At 41.8% G+C, this 22239-nt stretch overlaps 1 protein-coding gene across 1 annotated transcript in view; it reads left to right on the top strand.

Annotated features, from left to right (window-relative positions):
- Positions 1-155: 155 nt before the first annotated feature.
- Positions 156-22239, top strand: part of LOC109480621 — a gene marked incomplete at its 5' end in the record, with an annotated part of 28207 nt that continues 6123 nt past the window's right edge. Inside the window, 39 exon segments of the mRNA XM_019782851.1 lie at positions 156-326; positions 487-657; positions 878-1048; positions 1199-1270; positions 1273-1368; positions 1566-1736; positions 3255-3450; positions 3867-4015; positions 4523-4621; positions 5475-5641; positions 6255-6404; positions 6796-6940; positions 7230-7676; positions 8171-8306; positions 8578-8674; positions 8795-8912; positions 10047-10217; positions 10396-10566; positions 10838-11008; positions 11470-11970; positions 12192-12378; positions 12680-12872; positions 13041-13157; positions 14698-14802; positions 15176-15349; positions 15641-15766; positions 16090-16152; positions 16646-16915; positions 17095-17319; positions 17642-17792; positions 18104-18229; positions 18643-18806; positions 18959-19082; positions 19323-19432; positions 20091-20195; positions 20477-20655; positions 20863-20928; positions 21107-21215; positions 21444-21656. Coding sequence (XP_019638410.1) covers positions 156-326; positions 487-657; positions 878-1048; positions 1199-1270; positions 1273-1368; positions 1566-1736; positions 3255-3450; positions 3867-4015; positions 4523-4621; positions 5475-5641; positions 6255-6404; positions 6796-6940; positions 7230-7676; positions 8171-8306; positions 8578-8674; positions 8795-8912; positions 10047-10217; positions 10396-10566; positions 10838-11008; positions 11470-11970; positions 12192-12378; positions 12680-12872; positions 13041-13157; positions 14698-14802; positions 15176-15349; positions 15641-15766; positions 16090-16152; positions 16646-16915; positions 17095-17319; positions 17642-17792; positions 18104-18229; positions 18643-18806; positions 18959-19082; positions 19323-19432; positions 20091-20195; positions 20477-20655; positions 20863-20928; positions 21107-21215; positions 21444-21656 — 6377 coding nt within the window.

Below are 22239 nucleotides of genomic sequence, written 5' to 3'. Positions count from 1 at the left end.
AGATAATTTTTAACAGTGTCGTGGTCATAGACGCTAGTGGTCGGTAATTTTCGGGGTTTCATTGCTCCAGTGATTGTGGCTGCTCTAGACATTATGGTACTATATTTGGCAATACATATGTTTAAAGAGCTACTTAGTATCTTATGCGTTTTTAGGAAAAGTCTGCCCAGAGCTGCCATTGCCAAACAACGGCAACAGGACGGAAGGTCATCTTTACGGAGACACAGTCACCTTTTCCTGTGACGAAGGCTACGAACTGATCGGTTCTGAAAACAGAACTTGCCAGGTCGACCAGACTTGGTCGGGTGTACAGCCCAATTGCAACAGTAAGCGATAATTCTTAACAGTGTCGTGGTCATAGACGTTAATGGTCGGTAATTTTCGGGGTTTCATTGCTCCAGTGATTGTGGCTGCTCTCGACATTATGGTACTATATTTGGCAATACATATGTTTAAAGAGCTACTTAGTATCTAATGCGTTTTTAGGAAAAGCCTGTCCAGACCTTCCGCTTCTGAACAACGGCAACAGAACAGAGGGCCATATGTACGGAGACACAGTCACCTTTTCCTGTAACGAAGGCTACGAACTGATCGGTTCTGAAAACAGAACTTGCCAGGCCGACCAGACTTGGTCGGGTGTACAGCCCAATTGCAACAGTAAGTGATAATTTTTGACAGTGTCGTGGTCATAGTGGTCGGTACTTTTCAGGTTTTCTAGCTCCAGTGATCGTGGCCGCTCTCGACATTATGGTATTGTATTTGGCAATATGTATGTCTGAAGAGCTAATTAGGATCTTATATTTGGCAACCAATCTGTCGCAAATTGCGCGTAGTCTTTCATACCTAAAGCTACTTAGGGTCTTATGCGTTTTTTCAGGAAAAGTCTGCCAAGAGCTGCCATTGCCAAACAACGGCAACAGGACGGAAGGTCATCTTTACGGAGACACAGTCACCTTTTCCTGTGACGAAGGATACGAACTGATCGGCTCTGAAAACAGAACTTGCCAGGCCGACCAGACTTGGTCGGGTGTACAGCCCAATTGCAACAGTAAGTAATAATTTTTGAGTGTCGTGGTCATAGTGGTCAGTACTTTTCGTGTTTTCTTGCTCCAGTAATTGTGGCCGCGCTCGACATTATGGTATTGTATTTGGCCATACATATGTCTGAAGAGCTACTTAGGACCTTATGTGTTTTTAGGAAAAGCCTGCCCAGAGCTGCCGATTCTAAACAACGGCAACAGGACGGAGGGTTATCTTTACGGAGACATAGCCCCCTTTACTGTGACGAAGGCTACGAACTGATCGGTTCTGAAAACAGAACTTGCCAGGCCGACCAGAGCTGGTCGGGTGTACAACCCAATTGCTCCAGTAAGTGGCCATTTCTAACAGTTTTGTTTTCATAGTGCAAGTGGTAGGGACTAGTACCTTGTCAATCATTGCTCCAGTACATGTGATCACTCGTCTTGTATTTGGCAACAAATTTGCCTGACATGGAGCGTAGCCTTTCATACCTAAAGCAACTTAGGGTCTTTTAATAGTTATGTTTTTTTTTTTTCTTTTGTCAGAAAAAGCCTGCCCAGAGCTGCCATTGCCAAACAACGCCACCAGGACGGAGGGTCATCTTTACGGAGACACAGTCACCTTTTCCTGTGACGAAGGATACGAACTAATCGGCTCTGAAAACAGAACTTGCCAGGCCGACCAGACTTGGTCGGGTGTACAGCCCAATTGCAACAGTAAGTAATAATTTTTGAGTGTCGTGGTCATAGTGGTCGGTACTTTTCGTGTTTTCTTGCTCCAGTAATTGTGGCCGCGCTCGACATTATGATATTGTATTTGGCCTTGTGTCTTAAGAGCTACTTAGGATGTTATGTATTTGTGTATGTATATGTGTATGTGTATGTATGTATGTATGTATATATCATTGTATGTATGTATGTGGTTTAGCACGTTAACTCAAGAAGTTACGCCATAATTTGAATCTGGGGTGTCTGAAAATGAGAGCAGACTTACTGATCAGAATGTAACTTTGTAACTAGAAAGGCCAATATTTGCTTTGGAGCAAATACAGCGATGGGTTCACCACATTTCACGACATGGCAGGGAAAGAATGAGAAACACAGGGGAAAACAATGATTTACATTGATATAACTATAATATGAAGTAACATACGACTAAAACAACAGTTGGATAGCTATTCCCTACTTTATTGGTTAGGATTTTTAATTGCATAATGCAAACTGTTGATTTTCAAAATAAAAATAACGTTCATGCCCCGCATTCCAATGCTGGAGCAGGAAAGCTTGAAATACCTACCAAAACACTTGAATACAGACATACTGTCAGTATGGAAATGCTCTGTGCAGGTGTTAATCAAGTTAAATCCCAACAGCCAATCAGCAAGAAATGCTCTGTGCAGGTGGAAATGCTCTGTGCAGGTGTTAATTAAGTTAAATCCCAACAGCCAATCAGCAAGAAGAATAGTGGAAAGCTGCATGCCTATTGGTTGATGCCCTGCATTCCATTGTGATGAGTCATACCCAAACGTGGTAAACATGGCACACTAACACAGTAATACATTTGCTATAACACAGCCAAAAAACTCAAATAAAACCATTCTAAAAGCCTGTATCACAAAAATTTAAAAAACGCCTAGGGGTATTTGCCCACTGTACCTCCATACCAAATTTCAGGACCTTAGGCCCTAAAATGAAGAAGCTGAATCCATTTAAAAAATGGCAGGAGAAGAAGAAGGAGGAGAAGAAGAAGAAACACCAGAAAAAGCAATATGGTGTGGTGAACCCATAATTAAGTATGCCCGGTATAGCGCATGGCATTTATTCAAGCATATCATTGATGAAACGACAGCGTATCAAACAAGAATTCGGAGATCTCATACCACCATGAAATATGTAGAGTTTATGTCAAGATTGCCGGGAGGATCTGTCTCAGTATGGAAATAAGGCCGTAATTAACATAATATAACGTTATATAGCGTATTCTCTTGTGAGCTTCAATAATTTTAACGTTATCACATCTTAAATTAACGTAAATACGTCTGAGATACCGTTAGAACATGAAAATCACATTATGTATAAAATCGCATTCATTGATTAGACGTAGAAGATGTCGGGAGATTGGCGCTTTTCGGGCCGCTGAAGAAAATAAAATAGGAAAACGCTTATGAATAGAAACCTTCGTTCAACTCAAGTCATCGATGTAACTGATAATTACAGTCCTCTTACCTGCGACAGGTGTCAATGTCGCTCTGGGGAAGGCAGCGTTCCAAACAAGTGACTATGAAGACCAGAGCAGTGGTAGGGGGGCTGCAAGATTTGCTGTTAACGGGAACACCAATAGCAACTACCACGCTTGGTACTGTACACACACTGCATTAGAGGCTGATCCAAGCTGGTGGGTGAATCTTGGTCAATCGTACATGATTGACAGGTGAGTGTACAGCACATGCATCTTTTATATGATATGCACGTAATTCTTTGATATGTAGATATATGTATGAGCATTAAGTACACGTACGCATTCATACGCACCTCCATTCACACACACACGCACGCACACAAACACTCACACACGCACGCACACAAACACTCACACACGCACACACACACACACACACACACACACACACACACACACACACACACACACACACACACACGTCAATATGTAAATCAAAACTTGGCAAAGGAAAGACTCTTGATGCAAGTCCCAATACCATTCGCGATGATGGTGATGGGTGGTCTAGTCAAATAAGTTCCATGATAACGCAGTAACGTACATCCGTTTAAACACTAAAATTTAGTATGTAAACTCCAGTATCATTACTTTGTTTTCAATATCTACAGAGTGGCCATCTTCAACCGCCAGGACTGTTGTGCTGAACGACTCAACCCCTTCAACATCCACATCGGGGATTCCGACCAGGTCAGCGAGAACCCCAAGTGTGGCGGTGATCATCAAATCGCCTTGGACCAGCCGTCCATTTCCGTCTCATGTCAGGGGATGAGGGGGCGGTATGTGGGCGTCCGTCTCCCCGGACCCTCCCGAATACTGACTCTGTGTCAAGTCCAAGTCTTTTCGGGTAGGCCTTCGCTATAGTTACTTTATACATATATAGCTATGGTATACTATATGGAGCGGTGTCACTTCATACTTTGCATATCAACGAAGCGGGCAGCTACTGACTGGCATGTTGGTTGCATTTGCATTTCGATGGACCGCAGCTCACATGACTAAAATGTGCACACTAAGCTTGTTTCTTATTCTACCTAATTATTGCATATTATCAATTTAATAGCTTTTTATGGTTGTGCTCATGTTGCAATATTTTGCAATATTTGTAAATTTATTTACATTTGTGAAAGTTGTTTGTTTCAGTAAGTTCTGAACATTTCAGGACAACCTTAAAATTTTTTCCGGCTACTATTTTATAGTTCCATTCTAAAACGTTCCATTCTCCCCATACATGAACTTCTGGAAGCTGTGGATTATTGCCGCCCAGACCCGTGCGTCAATGGGACCTGCACGAGCGGGGCAGACAACTTCACCTGCGCCTGTGACGAGGGCTACGAAGGAGAAACTTGTGAAGTTCCCATCACTGGTATGTAGCGAACCTGTAATGTAAATGTGATGTGATGTATCGTGATAGGGGTATATTCTGTGAAAACGTTTCACTGATCACGATTCATTATGGCTTCACCACTATGTGGTGAAGTCATGTTGTTTTTCCTAATGTTTCTTCTTCTCCTTCTTCTTCTCCTGCCATTTCTTTAAATTGATTCAACTCCTTCATTTTTGGGCCAAATAATATGAAATTTGGTATGAAGGTAGAGTAGTCAAAACCCCTAGGCGTTGTTTTTTTTTTATTTCTTCGATACAGGCATTTAAAATTGTTTTATTTGGGTTTTTGGGCATTTTTTGAGAAAATCTGTACATTTAGGGTCCTGGAGACCTGGTATTGCACTAAAATCATCTGAAATTTGGTCTAGGTATGCTTTATATATCTACCAACAACAAGTCATTATAGTTGTTGGCATACTCTCCCTTAAACTGACCAAGGTCACTTGGCTCACCCTCATGCAGAAGAACGGACGAGGAATTTCTTTCACGCCATTTTGGGAAGGATCCCTTAGACATCCAGTTGACTTGTGACAATTCTTTTAGGTAAAATCAACACGCTGTCATTTTGCACTTTAGCGGACTGCTTCCGTGACGACAGGGTTACTCGGGAAGTACCACAAGCATGTTCACCTAAAGCCTCCGTCACACATACACGAAGCCGGAGCACTAGGCGAACCCCCAAACCAATCTCCGAAATCCAAATTATACATTGTGAAGGCCGACATGTTTCTATACCACACAGCAAAGTTTACACATGGCATATGTGTGACAGGGAATTAACAGGCGACCTTTGTTTTCTAACTAAACTGAACGGAGTTTTCTTGCCTTTCCAGTCTGCACAGATCCCCTTGGGATGGAATCTGGCGCCATACCTGATGACAGCATCACCGCATCCTCTTTCTGTTGTGGTAATCACGAGCCCTACCGTGGTCGGTTGAACGGAGTTGCTGGTGAGGGCGCTTGGTCAGTTGCAACCAACACCATCGGGGAATGGTTACAGGTTGGCATGCATTTTGGTACATTAAACAACCACGATTCTACCTGTTACTTCCAGAATGGGGACGTATTATTTTAGGTATCGCTAATTTATGCTAGCGCTATATCTGTATGTTTGAGTTCCAAAGTGAGTAGGTGGAGTTTGGGTTTAGAGTTTGATTGACAGGGGTATGAGTCCGTATGAACGGGTGTGCCATGCATGCGGTCGCCAGGAATGTATGGAAACCATGGTGTAGTAGTGCAATAAGTTCCCTCATACAATCGTATGGGTAACACTACATTTGATTATGTGTTTTTCATTAGCACAAACTATATAGTAAACTAAATACTTAACTATAATCATATTATTGAAATCCCGATTTTTGTTTGGATTATTGCGCCACACACGATATCAATTTCGCTGTTCCTCTAAGGTGATAAGTTCGAATTTCCTTGTCCGAACAATATCCTGTGTTGTGTTTAGAATGTGAAAATCAATGCTTTGTTGCACTGACAATACATTACTGTGCACAATGTGGGCTAATTTTAGCTTGCAGTGCACGCTATCCAGATATGTAGTAACTTTCCCGGCTTGTACTTCACGTGCATTCTATAACGAAGAACATCTATGCATTCAGGTGGATTTAGGAGAAATGAAGACCGTCACAGGCACCATCATCCAGGGTCGCTATCATAATTACGACCAGTGGGTGACCTCCTACAAACTACAGTACAGTGTAGATGGCCTCAGTTGGATCACGTATGCAAGTAGCGATGGCTCCGAAGAGGTAGGTTAACGTACGCGCGTTATCTGCAAAGATATCCATTTTTTCTACATCAAACAGAAGAATAAATTCGTCCTAAAATGTTACGAAAAAAGAGCCATAACAGCTGCAAATGTTACCTCTAGGGTTGAGATTTGAATTGCCATTGATATTGTTTGTCTTAATGAGTGCACCGGCGCCCAGTTTTACTTACTTTATTTGTACTTGAGAAGGTCTCCTCGGCTTAGCGAGTGGCCTGTGTCAAAGTCAGTCCTTCGTCTGCACAGCGTCCTGTGCCATACTTGACAGTCGTGGGCGATCCTCTTCAGGTCCTCTAGAGTCATATTGAGTTGGCACATACACATAATGCGAAGGATTAAAAAAAAATGGTATTATTTATTGTTTTGTTGTCCAGGTGTTTCCAGGCAACACCAACAGGTACACTCCCGTAACCAACCTGCTGGACAGTCCCACTGATGCCCGGTACGTGCGCTTCCTGCCTCAATCCTGGCATGGCTGGATGAGTATGAGGGTGGAGGTTCTAGGTTGCAGCGTTAATGGTAGGTTTCTGTTGAAAGTCCTTGGATTGGCACTTGACTCGTTGAGTTTATTGCATATTCTTAACATGTTCCTCTGCTTGTTACTTCTTTTGTATAAACGTTTTGTCAAATTAGATATTACAGTTATATCGCTTTTCATCTGCACTGTACGTGACAGGTGGCGACAGCGGGAAATTAAAAAAAGCTATACGTGTGACGTAACGATGGTTTAAGAACGTTACCACCCCCACTACAATGAGGTTGTTGCCCCCGATCGTGTTACTTATCAATTCTGCGCCCTCTTCCGCAGGAATATGGCTGCGACGGGATTCTTCATGGGTTGTGGACTCCACCGGCACACCGTTCGTCGACAACGGAGTGACATACGATGCCGCAAAAGCCTTGGATGGAAACATTAGTACCTACTGGAACGTCATAGATACCGGGCAGAACCACAGCAACTGGTACATCGTGCTGGACATCGCAGCGCCTCAAAATCTGACTCGCATCGCAGTGAACAGTTACGGAGACACCACCCACGACATCGCAGCCTTCACGTTGCAGAAGTCTCAGGTTGGGAGTCCGTACCGCTGGGAGGACGTCCTGTCTGTCGATAACGTGCAGGGAGGGACGGACCAGAGGCAAGAGTTCGGCGGGTTCCAGGGAACAGCGCGGTATTGGAGGTTCGTGGTCACCCGGACCCACGAGGGCTGGCAACCTTATCTGACTGAACTCAACCTCTACAGCACCTCGCCAGGTATTTGTTCTTCTTTCTTTGGTCGGGTATACACTCAGTCTGATTGCTCCAGTAGCCCTTTTACGTCTGACTTTTCTTTCAAATATAATGATAAGTAAACAAAACATTTTTTTTTAATTCCTGTGTTTCTTGTTTTCGACATCACAAAATGCCAAACAAGTATATTACCTTGGCTACATGTTGGTAAATTACGTGGTCGTTTAAAGCAGTGGAAGTAACCATGCTATTTGTGGTGTTGTGATACTCTCCAAGCAGAGGTTTGGGTTTGGAATTTTTTTAGCGTGTTTTTAGGCTTTTTATCGGGGTTTCTCTTTTAAACTAAATATTTTTTCCAAAAGTAACACCAAACCCAAACCTCTGCTTGGAGAGTAGTGTTGTGATTGTGTCTATGGAGAAATTTCAAGGCACCGAGAAAGGTGGTCGCCTTAGGAGATCTTAGGAGGAAGTTGCCCTACCAGATCTGACTGTATATTGTTTTTTTTTTTATTGAACAGTGAACAGCCTAACGCTCAGGACCAGCAATACGTCTGTCTACGATGCCAGTGAGGATTCTTTGACAGTTGAAATCTTCTCTGACCTTTGTGATGATGTCTGCACGAACACAACTGTATCCGGACTTACGGACGTTGGGTACGTCATATAAGATACGTGTAGCTTGTATATAGCTGCTTTACGTAGTCTCGGTCTGATGGTTCGCCTTTTTTAAATGGCATCTTTTCGTAAAAATTGCCCAGAGTTGGATGAGACGTCTATATTTACAACCATTTAAGTACACTTTTCCCTGTGGTGACAATCTGGTGAATGAGTTATCTGTACAGTTAAATCTGTAACCCTTCACAAGAGTTCTGTATTTCATACAATGAATCTTTGATTGTATCTTCCCACATGCACAACATCAAAGCACCGAGTACGATCGAACCTTTGCCGCCCCCAATTTCGGTCATCCCACAAGGCTTCGACTTACAATTTCAGGAGAGGACTGGCTCAAACTTGACTGGGTAAGCTAATATAACATTATGAACTTTGAACAGACTACTACATATATATCATGTCAATACACTCATATCTGTTTGGTTTAAGTTTTTCATATTGATGCCATTAATATTTTTTCTTTCCAGGTTGATGTATACAATGTTTATACTGGGCTACACTATCGTTTTTCCTGGCCCAGCAAAGGTTACAGGTTATCAACTGATCCAAGTGAGGGGAGCCCACAGGTTGTCGTAGATGTCGATGGTTAGTACTGAATCGACTTGTATTTTGATGCTCTGGTTTATGATTCTAATGGTGTTAAATAATTTACGGCAGGTATGGTCATTGTTCTAAAGTAGAAAACGGAATTTGTCAAATGATGACTCGTATGAATTAAGAAGGGACTGTGATTTAAAAAAAAAGTGACATGTTAAAGAGGTATGTAGCTCAGTGCTAATTCCGCCTCAGTTTGAGAGCATCGGCGGTTACAGTTATTATGTCGTACAGAAGGTAATTTTTCAGTATCGTTTGTCTGCCTGTCTGTGAACAGCGTAACTCGATTAAAAAGCTATAGATGGACTGTTGTGAAATCTGGCGGCATTCCTTGGTACTGCAGTAGAACATTCCGGTTTCAAATCAGGACCTCACTCGCAGAATTTCGAGTTGGTTTGACATCTCATGATCCAGACATGCTAGGGTCATGAATTTTACATGGAAGATAGCTCTTATGCTTGGAAAGAAGTGACATTAGTTTAGTCCCCCTAGAAGCATGTCCAGAGCTGCAGGAGCGTTCGTTGAAAATCTTTGACGGAGGATAACTCAAGAACCGGTTGACGGACTGTAGTGATTTTTGGTATGTAGGTAGTGAACTTGATGTTTGACGTGACTATATCAATTATACAAATCAGGATCTAATTTGCATAATTGGTTAGAAAATTCGTTAAATCTGATTGTTCGATGATGGGACTGTGACATATGTAATTGAGAAAGAGTGGATCACTGGCAGTATTAGTAGAATTAGGTGCCCATTTATTAAGTAAATGAGCACCTAATTTGCCTAATTAGTGGGGAATTGCTATAATGTCAAAATGTACCTGCTGGGAAATTAATACTTGCCGCATTTAAAAGTTAAGTGAACATTATTAAGTATAATTCATTCATTTGCATAATTTATGAAAAGATGATATGTTAGAAAAGAGAAGATATGATCATGAACTGTCACTAAAATGGGTAAATGCTATATAATTCGTATTTGGCAGTGTTGTGTAATGGTGGTAGATACCTTTTTGGGTTTCATTCCTGCAGTGATTGTGACCAGTCATATTGTATTTGGCAAACAATCTGTCTGAAATTGCGCGTAGTCTTTCATAAATAAAGCTACTTAGGATCTTTTTTTAGGAAAAGTCTGCCCAGAGCTGCCATTGCTAAACAACGGCAACAGGACAGAGGGTCATCTTTACGGAGACACAGTCACCTTTTCCTGTGACGAAGGCTACGAACTGATCGGTTCTGAAAACAGAACTTGCCAGGCTGACCAGACTTGGTCCGGTGTACAGCCGAATTGCAACAGTAAGTGGTCATTCTTAACAGTTTTGTTTTCATAGCGGTAGGTACTAGTGCCTTGTTGAGTTTCATTGCTCCAGTATGTTGTGACCACTCGTATTGTATTTGGAAACAAATATGTCTGACATGGAGCGTAGCCTTTCATAGTAGTATTAAGGCCATCATGTGCGTTTTTTTTTTTCAGGAAAAGCCTGCCCACAGCTGCCGATTCTAAACAACGGTAACAGGACAGAGGGTCATCTTTACGGAAACACAGTCACCTTTTCCTGTAACGAAGGCTACGAACTGATCGGTTCTGAAAACAGAACTTGCCGTGCCGACCTGACCTGGTCTGGTGTACAACCCAATTGCAACAGTAAGTATAAGTAACCCCCTTCGACATCATTGTCTTGTATCGGAATTGATTATCTGTTTGCAATGTTTTCATTACACCTAATAATGGTCTTTAACAGCACTTATCGTATCAATTGCTTCCTGCTCATGTCCTAGACCACAATGCTGGTGACAAAAATAGCTACAAGCTAGGGAAATTAATTTACGTGTTGTATTATTTGTAGTAGTGTGTGGTTGATTACTGTCCCATAAAAGATATTAATATATGACATCAGTGTTTAACCGTCTTACAGAAAAGCTCTGCCAACAACTGATGGCACCTTCTAACGGCAACATCAGCGGCAATAGTTCTTATGGGGACGTCGTTACGTATCACTGTGACCCTGGATACGAGATCAGTGGTGATAAACAACGGACATGCCAGTCGGACCAGACCTGGAGTGCTACAGAGCCTACATGCGTTGGTAAGTTGCTATTTTATGGCTAAGCTGTTACATTTTTTACATTCTCCAATGTTGGGCATTGGCAGGCCTCTATTTATAACTTCACTTCGTCCATACATATCGAGTTATTAGCTATGCACGGATCAACAAGATTTGCAACGCACCAGCAACGCTTTCATGCGATGACGATGACTGGTTCTTCAGGTCCGAAGATCTAAAAGTGCAGGTCCTCAAGTTGCTGTGTAGTCTAGTTCTAGTTCTGCACGTTCTGCTGCAGGATGGGCATGCGAAGCACTATATCCGGTTGGCAATTCATTGCACGATCAAAAGGACAAAACTAAAATATGCACTAAACATTATCCACACATCCTCCCTCTAGCTCTATGACACTCATACCCAAATCATGGTTTAATGTATGTGATGAATTTCTCAAATTGATATATGTCCAACTTCTTTCCTTGTGATCAAATGTATTTTGACAGATTGCGTCCCTGACATCAGCCTGTCTGGAGGAGGAAGCAGTGAATCCTCAGCAGTGAAGATCGCGCGGCGGACAGCCTTCACCATACGGAGCCGCATCAACGTCATCTGCAATCAGACCTACCGCGTCACATATGAGTGGAACATTTTCCAACATGACCCTATGGGTAACGTAGTGCAGCTGCTGGACTTTCCTAACAAAGTTGTGCGTGATTCGCAAGACATCACAATTCCGAGAAACAGCTTGGGCTATGGCTCCACGATTGTTGAGCTGAACGCTACCATGGACTTCCCGACTACTGGAAGCAAAAAGTCACAGGTCCAAAAACAGTGGGTTATCATCACACCATCGGCCCCAGTTGCGCATATAGCCGGTGGTTCTGCTAAATCTGTCAGTCGGGATGGTGTTCTGGTACTGAATGCATCAGAGTCGTATGATCCGGATGAATACATAGACGACTACAGAAACTTCACTTTTCATTGGACCTGTCAGACGCCTAATGGTAAGTCTCTCATCGGGACTCTTAAATCATTAAGGCACGGTTAAGTAAAGATTTGAACTGAAGATCGGAACCATTTCTTCTGATATGAGCGGTTGACATTTACTTGACATTAACTTAACGTGTCAACTTTTATTGATATTATATGGCAGCCATGATCGGTAGCGGTATCCGGAATAGACGTACTAAATGGCAGCACTAAAACTCGATAACTGTTTTTGCAGGGACATCATGCAACGACATATTCCCTGATGCCAGACAAAGTGCCGTTTATGAAAAACTTCAGACTGCGTCATTTCCTGATGACATCTTGACATTCACGGTCGAGGTCGGCCTTCCCGGGAGGAACTCCTCACGGACCTCACAGTCAGTCTCCCTACTAGGCGGGGTTGTCCTCAACATCGCCATTCGGTAAGACGTGTTCTCTGCATTATAGAGCTAAGGTGTGCTTCTTCTTGTTTGTCTTCTTATCGCCCAAAAACTTGATGAAGATATGTAGGAACTGTGCTGACCACCTCACACGGAGTATGCATTAATTCATTAATTCTTAATTATTTCAGGTATGAGAAACCCATTTGAAGACGATTCATATTTAAAGGATACGTGCTACATATACACAAAATTGACATATAAGCAGTATCTAATGAACTGATGCTTAATGATGCGTGACTTCCATCGGTGTTGTTAGGGGTACTTTTTGGTAATCCTATAGGTGTGCTGCAAACTGTGAAACCAAAGTCAGCCCATCTGAGAGGCTAGTTCTCGTGACCCAGTGTGACGACTGCCCGACAGCAAACACCACATACCTCTGGACCCTGACGGGAGACAAGCACATCGACTGGGATGTGGACACGACAACCGGAAACACGTCACCGAACCTAGTGGTTCGCAGCAACATTTTTGAGGTACCGTCCTTTACGCATGTCTTCATTGGCATTATCATTACTTAACTAGTAATACTACTATTAGTTCATTCATTCAGTGATTCAGTCAGTACACGATGAGTACGATTCACGGTTAGCAGATAGTATAGTCTAGACTATTTTGATTTAATAATATCTGTCCTGTTCCAGGCAGGAGAAAGCTACACCTTCCGGATTACTGTGACTTCCAACGTCGCACCTGGGGGAACCGGTTTTTCTGAGCACAGTTTCAGAGTCAACACACCCCCTACTGTCGGGTTCTGTGCCGTCAGTCCTTCGTCAGGTTTTTCAACGATAACGCAGTTTGGCATCTGGTGCGAAGGTAAATCAAACTTCAAACGTTCAGCACAAATCATTTGGTATTTAAGTATTCTCAAATGGTGCATATACATAATGCTATTAATACGGGTTGCAATTGAATTCTTCCTCAGGAGCCGACGATGATGATGTGCCTCTGGTCTACAGTCTTTATTTTAACAACGATGTGGGTGACAACGCCTACACATTGCTCCATACGGGAACGGTAGATACCCACGTCTTACCCACTATAATAATTCTCTATTTATCATTTCGTTTACGTTCTACGGGTGCTATATTATTCATTCTCTACATATATTCACTTAATTCGATACATTTATCGCAAATTCTTCATATACATAGCAATATTGTTCAACCTAACTGTTCTGGAGTTAGGTACGAACGTAGACCCTGTCGTAATCTTTAATCTTAACATAATGGTACGCAATCCGACAATCATGCATGCTGCTCAGTTTTTTCCGTCCTATTAGCCATCTACTATGTTGTTTTAACCCTATCTAGACCGGGCTTTTTTTTGGCTTCGTGGGACCGCAGAACTCGCGAACGGTATATTGTATGACCACCAAATTTTCAGAGGATGGTGTACTAGTAAAAATTTATCATAACTACAATTTTAATGTGGTTATGACGTAATATGACGTCATTATGACGTCATTAATGTGATTTTATTGGCTAAAACCGTATAGATAGGTTATTCCCTAAAAACTCAATGGTATACAACGTGACTTGAACAAAAAGTATTCATAATAGAATTTTAGGGTGTACTAAGACTTATGTTGCCGATAGCAACACCAGTGACGTCATACAATGACGTTATGCATATTTAGGCTATCCGCCATCTTGGATTATAAAACTCGAAATTTGAAAATAGTTTTTTTTCAAAGATAAAGGCTAAAATACATTGAATATAGACGTAAGACGTTCAAATGAACCTTTTTTGTAAAAAGAAATGGAAGTAATGATGAAATTTTAAGGAAAATAACCTGTTTATACCTTTTCTAATGATGTTGTCCGCCATCTTGGATTTTGGCCAATGACGTTATCAAATTAGCATAAATTATGCATATTTAATGATGAAATTGATATAAAATTATATGAGATATTATTTATATTAGAAACCATGTGTAACTTGACATAAAATCCAGAAAATTCTATTGTTGAAACGAAAATTACTAAATTTAGCCAAAAGTGCCCGTCAGAAACCCGTTGCCATGGCAACACAAAAAATAATTATCTCATTCCACTGATACAAAATTATTGCCAACAATATTTTATGAAAAGTCACCAAGTTTGGTGGTTTTAGTGCAAGTCGTTCGGACGCTATCCGACATCAAAGTTGGCGCGGGCACTTTTAGCCCCCCCCCCGGTCTAGATAGGGTTAAAGCCCATGTGTTTTAGTGTAAATAAAAGAAGCAGGCAGATAGGATACCCAATCATATCATTGATGAATTCCCTGCTTTCGTCGCAGACCGAACAATTTCTACCCCAGCTTCTTCCAGCCGGACAGGAACATCGCGACTTCAACGTCACACTAGAAGTTCGTGTATCGGATGCTTTGGGTGCAACATCAATTATCAGAAATATCAAAGTACAGGTAAAGTTGAAGCTGTGATGTTAAGATGATGTGATGTGAGATTTATGTGCAAGTTTATTCCGAATGCCAACCATTCAAGGGTAAGTTCCAGTAGGAGAGTTTTGTCATGAAGGCGAGTGTAACTTTACTCTAACTAAAAATGATTGTACTCGACACCATTGCGTCAGAATGTATTTGTTTCGTTTCAATTTATTGTAAAAGTAGTGATACAACAATTTAAGCCGACTAATGATGGTTGAAGCTCGACCTGAATTCATGACACGATAAAATCATGTACAGTCATCACAGAGCTTTCAAAATTATTGAAAAATTTCTATCTTACTCACCCAAAAACATTTGTCTTTAATCTTTTTTTCCATCCTTCTGTTGTAAGGTCCGTCAACCGAGTGTGGAAGATACGGAAGCGAAGCTCAGCAGCCTTAACGATACGCTGGAGAACCTACTTGACACTGGGGACAACGGCGGGCTCCTTCAGCTCACCAACAGTCTCAGTTCTGTCCTCAACGCAGCAAACACATCCAGCTACAGCGACGATACACTTTCAAAGGTACCCTGGAAATGAAGCTGATTGTTACAGTCCTTTCCGCCATCGGATGTCCCTTATGCTGGGCAAGGATAGATAGTAAAATGAACTATGTTTAAACTATGTTGGTATCGAGTTTTGAAGAAAACTTACCACTTGCCATGCAGCTATCGTACTATACGATATTTAATTATAACAGCCGATAGCCTGTTAGCCTGTTAGCGTTTGTTTGTTTGTTTGTTACAATATCAATTGCTCAGATTCTGCTCTTTCACTCTATCCTTATTTTCTATACGTTTTTACTTTTATATTCAGGCACGTGACGGACTTATTAACTCAATGACAAAGATTCCAGTTCAGAGTCTGGACAACGTCGACCAGGTGGCTGGTGCCTTGGGCCTGGCAACGGCTTTGGAGGAACAGGTTACTCCACAATCTCAGGTTTGTGTTTACCGACAAAACTCCAGCTTATCCATAGCATGTGTGTATAGTCAAACCCGTCCATAGTGACCACCTGAGGGGCTTGTCAAAAATTGACACAATGGACAGGATACAAAATGCTTGGGCCAATACTAGTATCCCTAAGGTCTAAGAGGCCATGGCCAGGTAGTCACTATGCACTGAAGCTCGATAAAACATGTTTGACTATACACATGCTGCTTACATATTTTTGCAATTAAATGTAAAAGATAATGGCAACGTTCCATAACGTTTCATTCACAGATGTGAATCATAAAGTGTGGAATGTTATTGGTTTGTTACAGGAGACTGCAGCTAAAACTGTGCTGCAGATGTCAAACTTTCTTGATACACCCGAAAGAGATGATGTAGGTCCCGAAAGACTGGAGGAAACGGCATCGGTTCTTTTGAGAGGCAAGCGCACGTTTGCTCTTATCTTTAGTTCATGACAATTTTTTTGACGTCTTATTTCGGTACGGTCTGTATGTATATATAATATGTATATATTACTCATAGATGACCTATTTTTTTCTGTTTGGTCCAACAGCTTGTGTGAACATACTTCGAGCTTCAACAGCCTCGGCTACAAAGAGCAAAGAGCTGCCATCATCTGAAACAAGAGGCCTTCACTTAGACAAGGTGGGAACAACTCTCATTATACTATCAAATTACGTTTTTGGTTTCTTACTGCTTTTTATTCCCCAAGCGACACTGGATATTTAGTAGTAATTTAAAGAAGTTCCGGATACTGACGGGAGGTTTTTTGTCTGTTATAATAATTGCATATCGGAAAAAAAATTACCAAGGTTTTAAGGGGCGCCGTATCTTCACATTTCTAATTTGCATACGTCTCGTTTACAGAACAAAATTGCCACAAAGACAACTTTTGATGCAATCGGACAGCTGAACGCTGCTGTACTAGACCAGAAAGTCCCGGGGGAGAGCCCGACGACGTTCTCTGTCGGTGAATTTAACTTGGCGGTTGAAAAACAGCGGTGTGATTCTACCAACGGACAACCGCAGGTTTTCCGGGCAAATGACCAACTGGGAAGCTCTACGTTTTTCGTGGTATCCAGCTTGTCAGGGTTGCTTGGGGACAGCTGTGAAACAAAGGAAGACGTCGGAATAGAGGTAGGAAATAGATTCTTATCAAGATGGTTTTCTTTGCTGGTGCTAGATTTTTAATCACCCACTCCTTTACTCCAGCCAGTGACAGATTGTGTAGACACAGTCTAGGTATCGGTGTAGTTAGCTCATGTAAGGATCATCTGAGTTATCATCTCAACTAATCCTTTTTGTATGTTTTCAAGAATTTCAAAACACCACGGAACCCTTACGCCTTTGCCAACACGTCTGACGATGTCAAGTCAGAAGTAGGAGGGCTACAGTTCTTGCGGAACGGCAGGCCTTTGGAGATCCGCGACTTAACAGATCCTGTGGAGGTTTTCACCCGACGCTTGTCGGAGTCATCCCAGAATGGACGAACAATGACCGAGCTAGGGACGACGGCACCATCTGGGAGCGGAAATATAAGTGTAACTATGCGATCTTGTTTTCCTAGAATTGTTACCCCGTAAAGATTTATGGTCAGCACTGTTTTACCATACCGTGTTCTATACATGTGCTCATACATGTGTTCTATATTGACTAAAAAGACATGTTTGACGTACAAGCAATTAGACTATCCTTGCTAGACTCATCTAACGTATAATTCTGATTGTCCGTTTTGTCTCTGACAAAAACGGCTATTATTACTAGTACATAGCCCTAAATTTCGCAGTTCTCTTTTTTCAGTGACCCATCCAGTAGACCCACTCACGGTTGCATTGTCGGTAAATGATGCTTGTAATTTTACAGACTCACCAGTTCAACATGACTGAGGGGAGATCCCTGTACCTCACCGTGACGCCTCATCTGGCGAATGTGTCTGTCCGACTGTACCTGAAGCGAGGGGACGAACCACGCCGGATTGACGAGTTCGACAGGAACACAACATTACCACTGCCAGGTTTGTATCTGTATCTGCATAGCCGATGTAACACATCAGCTTCGCAGGCACGCGGCGCGGTGGCAGCTAGCTGTATTACACCGAACGACTTTTTACACCTAACCTTTGAATATCTAACTCTAAACATTGTTTAAAGCTATCAAAGTGTACTAACTGTATTACATGTACTGTATTTGGTTACTTCTAAGAATAAGAATCGCTGTTGTGGGGGAAAAAAACACACGCCAGGACCGCACATGGACGACTTTGACAGACTTCATATTTGCATACAAATACTTAAAGGAATGTGATGTTTGTGTAATAACATTCAGATGATGCCGACCTGTTCACCCTGTCATTGGGCCCAACTGAAACCATGACAGCTGACCGGTGGACGTGGTTCATACCCGGAAGTGACGTAGACCCTAAGGATCCAGTGGAGCACATGCACTACCTAGGTATTAACGCACGCACCATTCAAAATTAGCTATAAAAATGGATTTTGTGTAAAATTGTATGGATAAGATTTTAGTTCTTGTTCACATGCATACCATATATGTATCAAAGCCTCGTTACAAAGTTCAAATATTTCACAACAAAAGTGGAGTCGTAAGCGCCAGAGTATTGGGCTCAGAAACGAGCCTTGAGGTCCCAGGTTCGAATCCTGCCATCAATCTTGTGCCCATGAGAAAGACACTTAAAGAATTTCTCGAGCTGCCTTTGTAACCCGTTCTTGCCCTATTGAGTCAGTAAGTCAAGCTTTTCTATGGAGGAGAAATACCGCAGTGAGCGCTAGTTCAGTGCCTGGCACTGGCATGTGTGGCTTTGCACTGAGCAAACTCTTTAAGACATACTTTTCAACACAATTCAGGGGTGGAGCACGTACCGCAAACTGAACAAGGCGATGTAAGCCCCTCTGTTTCTCCTGAGTATCAGGGAAAGAACTTCACTCTGAACTACACACTTCAGATCTTCTCCACACAATGTCTCTACTTCAACGAGGAAAGCGAAGATTTCGAGTCAGACGGTTGCCAGGTTTGTGTTCTCCTGAAAACCCTAATCAAAACCATCATATTGCAATGATGAAATAAGCAATTAGGCAATCAGAATACAAAAACAACGTTTGGTGATGAAACGTAACATAGAGGTTGTGTTTGCTTTTATTCTGATTCCTTGCCCATGTACAGCCCGGTCCTCTCAGCAGCGCCGCTTTGTCCCACTGCCGGTGCGACCATCTGACAGCGTTTGGGTCCGGCTTTACATTCTTCATTGCACCGAACAAACTCAACATCCTCGAGACGCTTCGAAAACGTAAGATCTAACATCTACTAACACACATCTAATGCAATCCCCCAAACACTCAATGATCGCCATAAAAGGTATAACAAATATGTAGTAAAAGGCAAACACCTCATTCAAGCTCATTCATTCATATTAGACGTACGGACATCAGATAGCTCAGGATTGAGGAACTGAAAGAAGCCAAGGCCTTTTGTAATATCTGTATTCATGTCATTTTTTCCTGACTGCAATATAACATCCCTTCATTAGTGAACCCAGCGGAGAACCCAGTTGTCATTATCGCTGTCAGCGTTCTGTTCGGGATCTACATCCTCGTGGTGATCTGGGCCCGGCGCAAAGACAGACAAGATTCAAAGAAGGTATGTAAGTCTTCTGTTATGTCATTATAAGTCAACTCTCAAATACTCATTATTACACAGCTATATCTTTCTGAATCTAAGCGATTTAACAACTGATTTATACTTCTGTATAAATTTATAATATCTTAATAGCTAAACTCTGTTCTCTTGTTACCTGGACGATACCCATGTTTTGTGATGTAAATTTTATCTTATGTCCAGTGGTGACGTGAATATAAGCATTTTGCTTGAGTGCGTCACTAGTAGTACTCATCACTATGTATTGTATTTTGCATGTTTGAAATAAAAAAAGAAGGTATGTGATCCGCGTTTGCGCTGCTTTAAAGTTTTTCTTACAGATCGTTGCTTCATCATCATCATCATCAGTGCTTAGTTATACCATTTAAATCATATCATAAATCTTTATTCTTTACAGACAGTACAGCACTGCATACTTTTTAAAAATTGATGTGGGGACCCGACAGCGATTTTCATTATTAAATACATGAAGGAATTTAGGTACAATTTGCCCACCTGGCTATGAATTATGGAATTGTATGAATTGTATACAGTTCGTTACGAATTACGGGGAATAAAATTTTCTTTCATGTTCCATGCCTGATGCATGTAACACCACGGCATGTAACCATAGTTATGTCCCCCTGCTATGGTTTCCCAGATCGGGGCAACGATCCTTCGCGGAGATCAGGGACGTTTTCACGATCACTTCTACCAGATCACAGTTCTGACGGGATCGAGATCCGAGTCATCCACATCTGCCAGGGTAAGTTTCATTCGCCTTTCTTCACTAGAACATTTTCACATTATAGCTATTTCTATACTACACTACACTATAGTTATAGCGATGTGGTATCTTTTGAAAGGATATAACTTGCACCACCAATTCAAACATCTCATATGCGCTCCGAACATTTGGCATCAACCACTGCCAAAATATTCCAAATACGCTCCGTACATTTGGTATTAAAGCACTAGTACTACCAAATATCTCATATACGCCCCGTACATATGGCATTCAAACACTACCAAAATATCTCACAATAGGTCTTTTTGACGCTGATGGGAGAGGGGGGCACGTCTGGCCCACATGAACTGGAGGACCGTGATCGCACGATTCTCAAGGAGGGAGGAGTAGACACTTTCATCTTGCCGACAAGTCACCACCTGGGATCCTTGTACGCCGTGCACATCTGGCATGACAACACAGGACCTTGTCCGTCATGGTGAGTACTTTGGACTGAGTGATATCTGACTACCCGCAATTATCAAACTATCAAACTGCAGACTATCAAACCCGCATTGATTGATTTGCCTACACTAAACCGCAACCTGTCACGCCAAGTCTCTCTCAAGTGTTTTGCTGCCCATTGCATTTTGCGCGCAGTATCTTATAACGTTGTCGTTGTTGTTGTTGTTTGTCCAATCTACAGGTTCCTGGACAAAATCATCCTGCAAGACCTTAGCGATGGCAAGAAGTACTCTTTCCTGTGTCAGAGGTAATGTTCAAAGATTCATGGTCTAGAACTTAAAAACAGCATAATGTGAATACATGACATGAAGGCAAAAGGTGGACTAAGGTTATTAGATACGCCAGGTGATATGTGTTTAGTTTTCTGTACTCCATCCCGTTGCTAAAAGCTGTATTTCAAAGGCAGTTTTTGTTGCGTATCACAGATGGTTAGCTGTGGAGGAAGGCGACGGAAGGGTGGATTGTTTGCTCTCGTCGGCTACCGACGAACAACTGTCGACCCTTAGGCACGTCTTTGGGTCACAAACATCCAAGGTACATTCATGGGATCCTATTTTTACCATCCATCTAAGAGTATCGCAAAAATATCAATTTTTTGTCATTAAATTCTCTTGCTAAAGTCTGGGTAGGTTGGGGACCCATACATGTACATGATATTATGATATTATGACTAGTCTTGTGGCAATGTTTTTCATCAGATGTTTGATATTGTCTACAGTAGTAGTATGTATTTCGTACAATGATTCATTCCGTGTTCCAAAGGCCTTCAATGATGGTCACCTGTGGGCTTCGGTGCTGGGACGACCTGCCTACAGTCCCTTTACTCGTGTCCAGCGGGTGTCCTGTTGCCTGTCCGTCTTACTCTGCACCATGGTCACCAACATCGCGTTCTTCGGAATAGAAAAGGACTTCGGCCCGCCTCCTACAATCGACATCCTTGGTTTCAAAGTGCAGATCCCGATATCGTGGGCCCAGGTACCAATTTTTCCAGGTTAAAAAAGAAAATGACAAACTGACTGTGTTTGGGAGGCAGCTGCCTCAACGTTAGTGGATGCATAGAATATGTCAATAAATCCTGCTAGCTACAAATATATATGCAATTAAAACTAGAAAGGCCGACATTTGCTTGGGAGCAAATACAGCATATTTCAGTCCATCTCCCTCCTACGCAAAAGTGGACTATCCAAACTTACCCAGTGACAAAACTAGGAATATCCTCAAATGAATTATATAGTAGCTATGTAATTGAGAACAGAGATGCAAGAACAAGCACTTTGAGTCTCGGCAGTTTTACTTACAAAATTTCACATCACCACTCTTATCTCACAATCCTATTACAGGTACTTACAATGATGAGATTTGATACATTTTGAAGGTATAGTTGCAAAGAAAGGAAACTATACATGACTATATATTGATTAACTATAAAACTATACATATATAAACTATACATATTGAACTATACATTAATCAAATACACTATGACACATAAATATTGAATAAGATGTACATGACTTGCATATACTCTAAAACACTACATTCATACATGAAATAATCA

Source organism: Branchiostoma belcheri, unplaced genomic scaffold, assembly GCF_001625305.1.
Source record: "Branchiostoma belcheri isolate BF01 breed outbred unplaced genomic scaffold, Haploidv18h27 scaffold513, whole genome shotgun sequence".
Classification (NCBI taxonomy): domain Eukaryota; kingdom Metazoa; phylum Chordata; class Leptocardii; order Amphioxiformes; family Branchiostomatidae; genus Branchiostoma; species Branchiostoma belcheri.
This window is presented reverse-complemented; position numbering and strand designations above follow the sequence as displayed.